The sequence below is a fragment of the Scyliorhinus torazame genome, chromosome 1 (assembly GCF_047496885.1).
Source record: "Scyliorhinus torazame isolate Kashiwa2021f chromosome 1, sScyTor2.1, whole genome shotgun sequence".
NCBI lineage: Eukaryota > Metazoa > Chordata > Chondrichthyes > Carcharhiniformes > Scyliorhinidae > Scyliorhinus > Scyliorhinus torazame.
This window is the reverse complement of record NC_092707.1, coordinates 243165469-243179832: the sequence shown is the minus strand read 5'-3', so window position 1 is coordinate 243179832 and position 14364 is coordinate 243165469. Positions and strand designations below refer to the sequence as shown.

Here is a 14364-nt window from a genome sequence, read left to right as displayed (position 1 = left end):
TTCCAGGCAACATCCTGGTAAATCTCCTTTGCACCTTTTCCAAAGCTTCCACATCCTTCCTAAAATGTGGCGACCAGAACTGTACACAGAACTGTCCAAATGTGGCCTTACCAATATTTTGTACAGCTGCATCATCACCTCATGGCTCTTAAATTCAATCCCTCTGTTAATGAACGCTAGCACACCATAGGCCTTCTTCACAGCTCTAACCACTTGAGTGGCAACTTTCAAAGATGTATGAACATAGACCCCAAGATCTCTCTGCTCCTCCACATTGCCAAGAACCCTACCGTTAACCCTGTATTCCGCATTCATATTTGTCCTTCCAAAATGGATAACCCCACACTTTTCAGGGTTAACTCCATCTGCCACTTCTCAGCCCAGCTCTGCATCCTATCTATGTCTCTTTGCAGCCGACAAAAGCCCTCCACACTATCCACAACTCCACCAATCTTCGTATCGTCCGCAAATTTACTGACCCACCCTTCAACTCCCTCATCTAAGCCATTAATGAAAATCACAAACAGCAGAGGACCCAGAACTGATCCCTGCGGTACGCCACTGGTAACTGGGATCCAGGCTGAATATTTGCCATCCACCACCACTCTCTGACTTCTGTCGGTTAGCCAGTTTGTTATCCAACTGGCCAAATTTCCCACTATCCCATGCCTCCTTACTTTCTGTATACGCCTACCATGAGGAACCTTATCAAATGCCTTACTAAAATCCATGTACACTACATCCACTGCTTTACCTTCATCCACATGCTTGGTCACGTCCTCAAAGAATTCAATAAGACTTGTAAGGCAAGACCTACCCCTCACAAATCCATGCTGACTATCCCTAATCAAGCAGTGTCTTTCCAGATGCTCAGAAATCCTATCCCTCAGTACCCTTTCCATTACTTTGCCTACCACCGAAGTAAGACTAACTGGCCTGTAATTCCCAGGGTTATCCCTATTCCCTATTTTGAACAGGGGTACGACATTCGCCACTCTCCAATCCCCTGGTACCACCCCCTGTTGATAGTGAGGACGAAAAGATCATTGCCAACGGTTCTGCAATTTCATCTCTTGCTTCCCATAGAATCCTTGGATATATCCCGTCAGGCCCGGGGACTAGTCTATCCTCAAGTTTTTCAAAATGCCCAACACATCTTCCTTCCTAACAAGTATTTCCTAGAGCTTACCAGTCTGTTTCACACTGTCCTTTCCAACAATATGGCCCCTCTCATTTGTAAATATTGAAGAAAAGTACTCGTTCAAGACCTCTCCTATTTCTTCAGACTCAATACACAATCTCCCGCTACTGGCCTTGATCGGACCTACCCTCGCTCTAGTCATTCTCATATTTCTCACATATGTGTAAAAGGCCTTGGGGTTTTCCTTGATCCTACCCGCCAAAGATTGTTCATGCCCTCTCTTAGCTCTCCTAATCCCTTTCTTCAGTTCCCTTCTGGCTATCTTGTATCCCCCTCCAGTGCCCTGTCTGAACCTTGTTTCCTCAGCCTTACATAAGTCTCCTTTTTCCTCTTAACAAGACATTCAACCTCTCTTGTCAACCATGGTTCCCTCACTCGACCATCTCTTCCCTGCCTGACAGGGACATACATATCAAGGACACGTAGTACCTGTTCCTTGAACAAGTTCCACATTTCACTTGCGTCCTTCCCTGACAGCCTATGTTCCCAACTTATGCACTTCAATTCTTATCTGACAACATCGTATTTACCCTTCCCCCAATTGTAAACCTTGCCCTGTTGCACGTACCTATCCCTCTCCATTACTAAAGTAAAAGTCACAGAATTGTGGTCAGTATCTCCAAAATGCTCCCCCACTAACAATTCTATCACTTGCCCTGGTTCATTACCAAGTACCAAATTGGCCTCCCCTCTGGTTGGACAATCTACATACTGTGTTAGAAAAGCTTCCTGGACACACTGCACAATCACCACCCCATCCAAACTATTTAATCTATTTGTTTCTACATAACAGTCAGATTGGCCCTACCTCTGCGTGGGCTTTCGCCCCCAAAACCCAAAGATGTGCAGGTTAGGTGGATTGGCCACGCTAAATTGTCCATAATTGGAAAAAATGAATTGGGTACTCTAAAATTTTTTTTTAAAAAGTTTGTCCCTACCTGAACTAGCATGAAAATAATTGCATTTATTTAGCACCCTCACAATCTCAGTATGTCCCAAAGCACTTTACAGCCAATGAGCAGCTTTGAAATGTAGCCATTGTTGCAACACAGGGAACCGGGAAGCCAATTTGCACACAGTACGGTAACACAAACAGCAATGTGATAATGAACAGGTACTCTGACGTTTTAGTGATGGTCGTTGAGGAATAATTAAGGATGAGGGTACGGGGAGAACTCCCTTGCTCTTCTTAAAAATAGTGCCAGGACATCTTTTAAATCAACTCGCAAGTGCAGATGGAGCCTAGCTTAATCTTCAGCCGAAAGGCGGCACCGACAGTGCAGGACTCACTCGGTGTAGTTAGCAGGGAAAATCACAAGTTTCCCAACTCCATGTCGAATAAACTCATTAAACAGAATGACAGTCACTTACTTTCAGTGATCCCAACAGCCTGTTCTCACAGGTTAGGCAATGCTGGACATTAGCTGGATTGCCTGTTCCACAAGATCGACAGATAATCTTGTCCTGTTTAAAAAGCACTGAATGAGTTAATAGCCTTCCCTACATAAAAATGCACATATCAGAATGTATTAATGTCTCGTGTACAAAGGAGGAGTATAAATTACCTCTTATGCCTAGACTGAAAAATTCTCTAGTGTCAGTTCTCCACCCCCACTGAGGTTGAAAATGACCCTGAAAAAACCTCTCAGTGACACTATTGTTTTGCAAGGTGAGATACACTGCCCACCCCCCAAACATTTTTAAACATTATTTGCCAAATTTAACAATCCATTTATCATGTGTATTAGTGATACTCATTGGCAGTAACAGAGAAACTTTTCATTTTTGTTGGCCAGCTATTCAGTACATTGAACTTTTCAATTAAACGCCACAAAATTCAACATTCAGTGAATAACCTACTTCAGTCAATTAAGTTGTTCGAACTGTGAAGAATCAACATAGCTTGTTTTTTGTGTCTATTTCTCACATATCCAGCACGGTATTTACCTTGAGACAGATGCTGGCCTCAGGTTTTAGCTGAGGCATTATAGGGGCCTCACATACAATACATGTTGGTGTGTTCAATGGGACCATTGTCTTGCATTCCACACAGAGCCCCAACTGCAAAACAACACAAGTATTTTATTAGACTTTTGATAAAGTGCCACTTTCCCAGTCAGTCAACGTGGGAAATATAGTTCGATAAATTTGTTTTCCATACACCCCTTTTCCCGAGGAGACATTGAGATACTGTTCAATACGTGCCACCGACCTCCTTGAGTAAGTGGCTCACTATGGGAACTCCACACAGTTGAATCCATTTCTATCTCCAACCCACATTAATACATCTGGGGCGGATTCTCCATCAGCTGACGCCAGAATCGGGAAACACGATTGGGCAGAGAATCGTTTTTGACAGCAAAATAGTGACGGGTGGCAGGTTCACGACAAATTGCAATTCGCACGTGCCTCGACAGTGGCGTCAATGCGTTCCACTCCACACACCGTTGGCAAATCATTAGTGGGCCTGACCGCATTCTCCGTGGCCTCCACGATTCTCCGCCTTCACTGGGGCAAATTCCCGAAGGTGAGGTTTACTTGTGCTTTTAAAAACCGAGAAACAGGTGCCGTGGCTGATGAGGGAGAGAGAAAAGGTAGGACACGGAGAGGCACGACCGTGGGCTGCTGGCCCCGACCACCCACCTTGGCTCCAGGTTCACTGGTGTGCCATTGGCCATTCAGATGCCCCCACCCCAGCACAACCCGCCCGCCAGTCGGCCGCCTTCTGCTGGCAAGGCATCATGCAGCCTGCCCAAGGCAACACCCACAGTAGCCCCTACAGGGGTGGGCACCAGACAGGGGTGGCGCGGTGCATACTGCTGGCATGGGCAGAGCCAGCCGGCAGTACCCCAAGAAGCAATGAAGTGCACCAGGGCCAGAGGCCCTCATGGTGCCTGGCACCGATGGGGCCTGGGGTACGGGGGCAGAGTCCGCAGTGCCATCTGGGGGCACCGTGTAGCCTGGTGGACCTGGTTGGGCACAGGGGAACGCACCATGCTAACATGTCGGCCTTTCACCCCCTGTAGACAATGGATATTGGAATACAACCAGCAATGGTGGCCTTAGTCCTAGTTGCTGCAGCCCTGGGGGATGCACTACGGCTGTAAGAGCTGGAATTGTTTGAGGAAGGGAAAGCTGGAGCAGCGGAGCGTGCAACAGCGGAGCATGCCTCAGGGGAACATGAGGCAGCCGCTGAGGATGGAAAGCTGGCCGCCCAACAGGCCAAGGAGGAGGAGATGCAAAGGAGGCACCGCATGAGGCTTCTCATGTACCGGCAACGTCTTGAAATTCGAGCACCTGCTAGACCGAGCATGCCGTCGAAGACTCCGGCTGAGCAAGGGAAAGAGTGCGATATGTCTACCAGATCATGGTGCACCTGGCACCTTAGGGAAGGACACCCGTTCCTGGTAGCAGTCAAGGTTAGGGTTGCCCTGAACTTCTATGCAATGGGGTCCTTCCAGGCGCCGAGTGGGGACCTGGCCAGGATCTCAGAGTTCAGTGCACAGGTGCATCCGCGCCGTCAAGGAGATCCTATGTGCCCAGTCGGCACAATACACCCATTTCAATGTGGACCGAGCCCACCAAGAAGCCCGGTAAGCTGTGTTTGCCGCCATCGCCTAGATGCCCTGGGTCCAGGGGGTGATCGACAGGATGCATGTCACCTTACGAGCACTTACAGATGACAGGCCGATCTTCACAAACCAAAAGAGGTTCTACCCTACGAACATGCAGCTGGTGTGTGACCATCACATGCGCATCATGCACGTTTACACCCGATACCTGGGCACTGTGCATGATGCCTTAACCCTGACACACTCGACGATTCCCGGCCTCTTCGAGGCACATCCCCAGCTGGGGGTTGGCTCCTGGGCGACAGGGGCTATCCACTGCAGTTATGGCTGATGATGATTATCCGGAGGCCACAGACCGATCTGGAGATCTGCTACAACGACGCCCATGCTGTGACCAGGAGTGTGATTAAGAGGTGCTTTGGCCTCCTGAAGATGCGGTTCAGGTAAACGTACAGCAAAGGTTTACCAGACTGATTCCAGGGATGGCGGGACTGTCGTATGAGGAGAGATTGACTAGGTTGGGGTTGCTCTCGCTGGAGTTCAGAAGAATGAGGGGAGGGGGGTCTCATAGACACTTAGAAAATGTTAATGGGACTAGACGGGGTAGATGCAGGGAAGATGTTACCAATGATGGGTATGTCCAGAACCACGGGTCATAGTCTGAGGATTCAGAGTAAACCATTTCGTACAGATATAAGGAGACATTTCTTCACCCAGAGTGGTGAGCCTATGGAATTCATTTCCACAGGAAGTAGTTGATGCTAAAACTTTGAATATATTCAAAAGGCGGCTAGATATAGCACTTGGGGAGAATGGGATCAAAGGCTATGGGGAGAAAGCAGGATTAGGCTATTGTGTTGGATGATCAGCCATGTTCGCGATGAATGGCGGAACAGGCTCGTGGGGCCAAAAATCCTCCTCCTGCTGTTATCTTCTATGTATCTATGTAGGTGCCTGGAACGCTCTGGAGGGGCCCTCCGGTATGTCGCTGGGAGGTCGCCCACATCGTGGCGACCTGTTGCATCCACAACATCACCCAGCAGAGGGGCGATGTGCTGGAGGAGGACGATGAACGGCATTCCTTTTCCAATGAGGAGGATGCAGGGGAGGGCAAGGATGGACAGGACATGGCGCACGGGAGGCCGCACAACAGGGGCAGGGCTGATCAGGGTTATGGACACTGCATTCCACCCCAAAACCAACGCACCGCGCCACAAGCCCCCCCTCCCCCAAAACTGGGTCAGCGAGCGTAGCTGGGACCTGTCCACCTTCAGTTACAACACTATGTTCCAATACCCCCCTACTATCAACTCATGGGTGTCCAGATCCGGGATGGCGCCCAACACTCTCTTCATGAACCCCGCATCATCCCAATTGGGGCCATATATGCTCCTCAGTGCCGCCAACCTCATTTCTAATGCACCTGCCCCCATGATCCATCACACCGTCTCCATCTGAAACCTCACCCTCTTGCCCACCAATATCGCCAACCCAGAGTCCCACTATCAAATCCTGAATGAAACACCTGACTCATTCAGCCCTTCCTAATCCTCACCTGATCCTCCACCCTCAAATGGGTCTCCTGCAGCATCACCACATCAGATCTTAAACTCTTCAAGTGTGCAAAAACTCTCAATCTCTTCACCCGCCCCCCTAACCCCTTCACGTCACTATTCCGACCGGGGCTCTCACCCCCCCGTCCCTCCCTTCCGCTATCACCAGTACCCTGGGCCCTGCCCAGCCCGCCAGATCCTTTTGTTACCGTCGAACCCCTCCCCACCTCCCAGAATCCCCTCATCCACTTCCTCTTGCAAACATTTCACCCAGTATAGATCCCCTCCCCGCACCATTCAGGCCTCCCAGGTCCATCGATACCTGTTTGACCAGGCTCCAACGACCATGGCCCCTCCCCCCACCACACTCCTGTTCTCTAGCCAACCTTTGTTATCTTGTGCGGTGTCCCCTGCCTTAGCCACCCCTCCTCAATAACCAGGCCACCACATATCCCAAAAAAGAAACCAAACCCTTATATCTAATTACAATACAAAACCACGCCCATAGGGGAAAAAAACTAAAAGCCCCAAAACACAAACGAATGTAAACAAAACCGCCCATTCAAGAAACAGAGAAACAAAACCCTAATCAAATAGAAAACCCTCCATAAGAAAATCAGCATCCCCGTCCCCACCAACCAAGTCCAAATCCCAACCCTCATCTTAGTCCCAGTTCTTCAGACTTAACAAACACCTCCAGCTCCATCTCAAAATGAAAATCCCTCGAGTTGTGCGTCACTCGCAACTTTGCAGGGTAGACCACTCCAAATCTCACTCCGCTACCATAAAATGCTGCCTTCACCCATCGAATGGCCGCTCACCTTCTTGCCAGCTCCACCGTCAGGTCTTGGTATATTCGTATACCAATGCCTTCCCACTTCACCTCTCATCTCTGTTTCGCCCACCTCAAGACCTTCTCTTTCACATGAAAGCAGGCTATAACCGCCCTTGGTGGTTCATTCGTTTTAGGCTTCGGCCTGAGGGACCGATGTGCCCTGTCCAACTCATAGCGGCTGGAATCTTCCTCTCCCCCATCAGTTCCGCAAACATCTTTGCAAAGTACTCGGTTGGCCCCGGGCCCTCCACCCCTCAGGCAGGCCCACTTTTCTCAGATTTTGCCTCCTTGACCTATTCTCCAGGTCCTTCACCTTAGCTCCGAGCCCTTTGTTGGCCTCCGCCACCCTCTGCAGATCCTCAACCATTGAGGTGAGCTGTTCACTGTGTTGCAACAATGCCTCCTGCACCCCCTTCAATTTCTTTTCTTGCTCCGGCACCTCGACTGATGTCTTCATCACTGCCACCTTTACCGGGGCAATCCACCTACTCTTTCATTGCAGTCATCAGCTCTCTCTGAAGCACTTTGATATGCTTGGCGAACTCCCTCGATATCGCCTTGGTCAGAGTTTCCACCATTGACCCAATCACCGCCATCTTTCTTCCTGCAGGACACTAAGCCTCGCTCGATGGCAGAATTTCACTTGCCCCCTTCTTTCCAGCGCCTTTCTTCCGGGCCTTCAACATTTCACGTCTTCCTTATAACTTCCCACACCAACTCATTCACAAACTACCCCTGAAATCAGGCATAAAAGTCCAAAAACCAGAGACTCTAGCAGGAGCCATCTAATGTGCGACCTCCACCTACATGCCGCCACCGGAGGTTCTTCCCTCACTAATAACTAAAAGATTATCTGATCATTATCGCAATACTGTTTGCAGGACCTTGAAACATCCACAGTATTTTCTTTGATATTACTACTTGTAGGATCTTGCTGTACATAAATGTTTACATTACAATTGTCATATGAGAGTACCTTGAAGAAATGGATGTTTAAGCAATGTACCTTTAAGAAATGGAGCTGATCATATAACTGAAGTGATGTCAGAGGGTGGGGGGAGCGGAGCTCACTTCTGCTTTTTGAGTTTCAGTTTGTGAGACAGCTTAGGTGTGTCTGTGTGTTTCCAGTGAGCTGCATGAAGAAAACAAAGGGGTTGTAGCTGAAGTAACCAAAAGCAGCAGCACGGTTGAACCCTTTCTCACTATATATATTGAATGTAACCCAATGTACTCCTATTTTGAAGGTTGGTGAAGTCTTTTGGATGTTTAAAGGAACAGTTTGAAGGATTATTTAGTGTTGTAGTCTTTTGGGGTTACCTTTGAAGTAATGGGTGTTAAGATATTCAATGTTTGTTTTTAAAAGGTTAACTTGAGTTCATAGAATAAACATTGTTTTGTTTTAAAAACCACTTGTCCATTTCTGCTGTATCACACCTGGACAGCACGCCATGTGCTTCCCACACCACAATCTATTAAAAGTTGTGGGTCGGTTGAACTCCATGAACCACTTTGGGGTTCTCTAAACTCTGACCCATAACACAATAGTGAACACGCTCCTAAAGTACTTTGTTGGTTATAAAGCATTTGGGGCTGTCCTGAGGTTATGAATAATGTTACATCAACGCAGATTATTCTTTACATTACCAAGATTAGTTAATTGTTTCAGTTGTTCCCTACCTGAGCTCCTTCAGGTGGTGGAAGCCTACGGCCAGGCACTGGAGGAACAGGTGATCCACATTCCTGACAGAACCGTGCAAAAGGATCGGATGGACGAGGAGCAAGGCAACACACACACCTAAAAAAAAATTACAATGGACACATAGAAGAAATGTAACATCCCTTTCCTCATTGCCAACCATCACCAACTAAGAAATCAGAACAAACTGAATATTCTACACAATACACGAGTCTCATGTCAATACCATTGTTTATGGATAGCACAGGCCAATGCAGTGACCAACTGGCAAATGAGTTTACCCAAGTCTGGCTGTGCAAGTTACACAGTTTTGTTAATGGACCAATACTTGATCATTCTGATGTTCTTTTTACACTCCCATAATGGCATTTGTCTCAATATAATTCCCTAGTTTGTCTGATTAGTAACAGTGGCAGCACTCCAGAAGTAATTAGTTGGATACAAAGCATTTTGGGATATATCCTATGGTGCTATTGTCGTGTGAGAGTACCTTTAAGAAATGGTGTTTATAAATGGGTGTGTATATAAATATCTGTAGTGAGAGTACCTTTAAGAAATGGGTGTTTATTACTGCAGTGATGTCAGAAAGTGGGTGGAGCTGGGCTGTGTCAGCTTTTTGCTTTCGCTTTAGGCTTTCTCCTGCAGGGTGGGTTTGGTTTCATTTTAGTTTTGGAGAAGCTGAAATCACAGAAGGATGTGTGTGGATCTCTGCAAGCTTATGAGTGTCCATTTGCTGATTTCAACGTGGTAACTGTTCTCAGTAGTGAAGTTAAGCCTGATGTCTTTCTGTAAAAAGGTGTTTTTAAGTCTTATGGATGTTAAAAGGAAAGCTTAAAGGATTACTTAGTGTTGTATTCTTTGGAGGTTGTATTTGAATTAATGGTTGCTAAGATGTTCACTCTATGATTTAAAAAGGTTAACTTGAGTTCATCGAATAAACATTTTTTTGCTTTAAAAAATACTTTTCCATTTCTGCTGTACCACACCTGTAGAGTGGGCCGTGTGCTCCCCATACCACAATCTATTAAAAGTTGTGGGTCAGGTGAATTCCATGATACACTTTGGGGTTCTCTAAACCCTGGCCCACAGCACTATGTAGGTGCAATTTTTTTTCCCTTGCGAGCACACAAAGGACTACATATGGCTACAATACTGAAAACACATGTTATATAGAACAGAATATTCAAGAGCACTAGATTATAAATCAGAGTCCCATGTGAACAAAACAAGTCAATGTCATTATCTACTGTAATCGCAATCTATACCCCTCTCACCGTTGCTTACAATTTGTAAGAAACCTGAAGCAACTTTTTATTTCGAATGCAGACAGAAATTTAAGCTTGAATTGCATAGACTTACTATCCTTGGTTCACTTTGAATGTTGAAAGCAGGCGGGCATGCAGAAAGAAGCAAGACAGGGGAAAGTACGTGAAATTATGAAAAAAACACTACACAACAAGCATAAAACAAAAGTACAGCTCTGTGGTTTAAAGTTTCCAAAACAAAATGCAAAAACCATAACGGCTAACACTATCCACAATGAATAGCAATGAAGTCCTGAAGTTACAACCCACAACACAGTGACAGAGCACCGACTGAATTGTACTCCACCAAGAGGAGAGACTGTTTGTCTCAGCCACACTGGTGCCATGACACCCTGGGCTAGTGCCCGTCAATTCCAGCCCCACTTGACTCGGAGTCGCAACACAGGTAAAATTAGGGGCAGCACGGTGACTCAGTTGTTAGCAATGCTGCCTCATAGCGCCAGGGACCAGAGTTCAATTCCAACCTTGGGTGATTGTGTGGAGAATGCACATTCTTCCCTTGTGTGTGTCTTCTCTTTCTCTCTGTCTCTTGCTCGCGCACTTTCTCTCAGGTGCTCCGGTTTCCTCCCACATTCCAAAGATGTGCAGGGTTAGGTGGATTGGCCATGCTAAATTGCCCCTTAGTGTCCAAAGGCTAGGTGGGTTACAGAGATAGGGCGGGGGAGTAGGCCTGGGTGGGGTGCTCTTTCGGAGGGTTGGTGCAAACCCGATGGGCCGAATGGTCTCCTTCTGCACTGTAGGGATTCTATGATTTAAAATACCCGAGGTCCTTGGTTGAGCCCAATAAGCTGCAGTCACCTAGTTTGTAACTTTAAAACACAAGTAACCTTTTATTATCTACAGTATTATAACTAAACAGACAGAAAATTTATCTACTGAATGTAGCAGTTAATTTGCGCATAGTAAAAGGTGCACATGTCGCAATGGGATAATGGCCAGATAATTTGTTTGAGTGATGATGGTTGCAAGATTGTTATTGGCCAGAACATCAGAGAAGAACTCCCCTGCTCCCCAGGTTCCTCCTGTGGCCTAGTAATATAGGTCACTGAATTGGTAAACCACAAACCTAGAGCAATGCTCTGGGGTCCGTGGCTCAAATCCCATCATGGTATATGGTTTTACAATCATCATACAGTTTTACAGCACAGAAAGAAGCCCATGTCTGTGTCAGCCATCAAACACCTATCCAGTCTAATCCCATTTTCCAGCACTTGGTCCATAGCCTTTCAATAAAAATCCTTCCCATGCTCACCTTCAAAATATTGCCATTGGATTTTTACATCCAAATGAGACAGCAGATAGAGCCATGATTTAAACTTGTATCCCAAACATTGCACCTCCTCCAGTGCAATGCTCCCTCACTGCTGGGTTAGAGTGGGCCCCCTACATTTTGTGTTCAAGTCTCTGGAGTGGAATTCAAACCCACAATCTGATGTGTAAGTGAGAGTACTACAGCTGATCCTTGTCAGTGTATGAGTCCTTCCTGTTTATTTCCTTTATTCCCATTTCTTTTCTTTTCTTTTTATTATTTTGACCCACGGACTCATAATCGGGATGTGCCTTTAAACAGAAGATTCAAAGTTTAAGCAGCATGTTTGCCTTTTGCCTCTCTCACGCTCTCTTTCTTGCTTACTCTCCCCTGCTTGCTGAAGTGAAAGAACCGCTCTATTCTGAAAGCAGTGAGTGATATTAGAGAATTTGGTGAGTAAGACAGCCACATACTTCAGAAAGTCAGTCTCCCTCTGGATTCTCATGGTTTGCGTACTGTTCAAGGTCTTCGAATGGCTGGCATCAATGGAAGCAGCTAACTGGAAAAAACAGAAAGGTTACAAATGAGAAGATACCAGTATTCTCCCAAATCACAGTCTGTGAAGGAATTCCAAAAGGTCTGGAAGTTTAGATTTCCTTCCTTGTGTAATTAGTTTTCTGTATCTTCTAGTCTAACCACCAGCTGAGCCAAATGGTCTAGTTGAAAAGGGAAGGACATATGACTCTCCAATAAACCCTGCTCACCTAATTTTTGAGACCAACTGACTGACACTCATACTCATGGAAATGAGTTACACGTGCAAAACAAGCTGACTGTTACTGATAGAAACTTATAGAAGTTAAAGCTGTAGTGATTCTCCATTTTAATTTTGCTAAAATCAGTGTGGGAGAAAGGAATTCAAAGTATTGAAGATGATGAGCTGGGTTTCACAATGACACTACACTGTATAATGAGTAGTGTTTTTGGGAGGCAAAAGTTAACTTTGGGCCTTTTCCCCTGTCATGTCTGGATATGTTGTAGACTAATTGATTGCTGTGATTAGTTAACAGTTATTGTTATAAATGAAATGAAATGAAAATCGCTATTGTCACAAGTAGGCTTCAAATGAAGTTACTGTGAAAAGCCCCTAGTCACCACATTCTGGCACCTGTTCGGGGAGGCTGGTACGGGAATTGAACCGTGCTGCTGGCTTACCTTGGTCTGCTTTCAAAGCCAGCGATTTAGCCCTGTGCCAAAACATGCAGCTACCAGGATGAGCTAGACGGATCTTGGGCCTTTTAAAAAAAATGTACTAATTCCTATGTTCCCATGCCTAAGGGTGCACGGTGTAGCATTTCAGTATATTCAGGTTTTCAAATTTTTCCATGGAAGGACACTGACATGTTTTCAGGAACACAACCCTGTTATATGTTATGTTTCCCAAGGACCTGCAATCTCTAGTTTGAGACAGTAAGTTCATGTACTCAATGGAAATAATACAAGCATTGCAAAAGTTTTAAAGTTGTAAATAGCTAAAAAGAACCATTCTAATAAGCCAACAAGTTTGGCAATCTAATTACAAATGATCAGATATCTGATGATCTGGAATTCCTAAGATTCCCTTGCAGATACGAGATTGAATGGATATGATGAAAAAGGAGATCCTCTTATTTGGCGAGTACTGTATTTGCTGCTGCCAGTGCATTCTTGGTATTCAGGCATCTGCATTTTATTTTCTCTCTTCTATCAGAGTGGTGAAAGATGAAGAACACCACGCGTTGTAATTAGCCTCAGTCTCCCCACCACACGTACCCCTCTTCCTAAAAAAAACCTGCCCCTCTCATTTAGCAGCCCCTCTCCACAACACCACTCCCACACATTAATTTACTCAGCAGCCCACTTTTACAACCTCAGCAGCCCACTTTTACAACCTCTCTCTGTTGTGTGCTGTGGTGCCACCATTCATAAGTATACACACAGAACATATATATGTTTAACTAGCACGATGATTTATTGTCGAACACATGGAAGGATAACTAGCAGAAAAAATATATAGACAAAGTTACTTGGGAGCTACTCTAAGTGCAACTGTCCTGTTATACATCCTATCACCAACTTACGAGTGTCCCAAGTCACATGATCAAGGTCTGATGCCACCAGCTGGTTGGAGGTCGCATTACTAACTATGTACAATATCATCCACCAACATATCACCACACTCTCCTCTTGCCTGCCAAATCCCACGGAGACTCAAACTCTGCTGCTTCCTATACTACCACCCTGTTGAACCCCCCGGAGACTCAGACTCAGCTGCTCCCCCAGGTTCCATTAAACCCCCCAGAAACTCGGACTCCACCACCGCTTTAACCGGAGCCTACCAAATCAGTGGGGACTCAGGCCCCACTTCTACACGCCACCTGCCGAAACCCACAGATCAGACCCCACTGTCCCACCCCCTTGTCGAACCCCCTAGGGACTTGGACTTTGCTGCTCCCCCCCTGCCCCACTGAACCCCCAAGGGACTTGGACTTCACTGCTGCCCCTAACCCCCGGGGGCTGAACTCCATGGCTCCAAGAAGCGTGCAGCAGCAGAGCGCACTTTCCTGGTGGGATGAGTGGCGACTCTCCTGAAGCTGCTTCTGGTCTCACTATTGGTAGAGATTTTCCAGACTTTCTGAGACATTCTCCTCCTGCCTTTGGTCGTGTTGGAGGTGACGATGGCTGAGGAGAGGCAGAGGTGAGAAGAAAATTAAAATGGGGGGCAGAATTCCATTATCCAAAAGTTAGAATTTGGTCAAATGGCAGAACTTTCTCAGCCTTGATGGAGGAGTGTTTTTAGGAACACAGGAACATGAGACTGTTCTGCCATTTTTACCTCGAATCACACTGAAATCACAGCACTGAAACAGACCACCAAGCTGGTCTATACTAGT

The 14364-nt window shown here is 46.3% G+C and overlaps 1 protein-coding gene across 5 annotated transcripts in view; it reads right to left on the bottom strand.

Moving 5' to 3' along the window:
* dzank1 (double zinc ribbon and ankyrin repeat domains 1) overlaps positions 1-14364 on the bottom strand; it is a 197370-nt gene that overhangs the window by 134384 nt on the left and 48622 nt on the right. For all 5 annotated transcript variants that reach the window (XM_072503985.1, XM_072503989.1, XM_072503979.1 and 2 more), the window contains exons 7-10: positions 11905-11990; positions 8839-8956; positions 3149-3262; positions 2573-2665 (exon numbers count right to left, since the gene is read on the bottom strand). In XM_072503985.1, coding sequence (XP_072360086.1) covers positions 2573-2665; positions 3149-3262; positions 8839-8956; positions 11905-11990 — 411 coding nt within the window. The remainder of the gene's footprint in view (positions 1-2572; positions 2666-3148; positions 3263-8838; positions 8957-11904; positions 11991-14364) is intronic.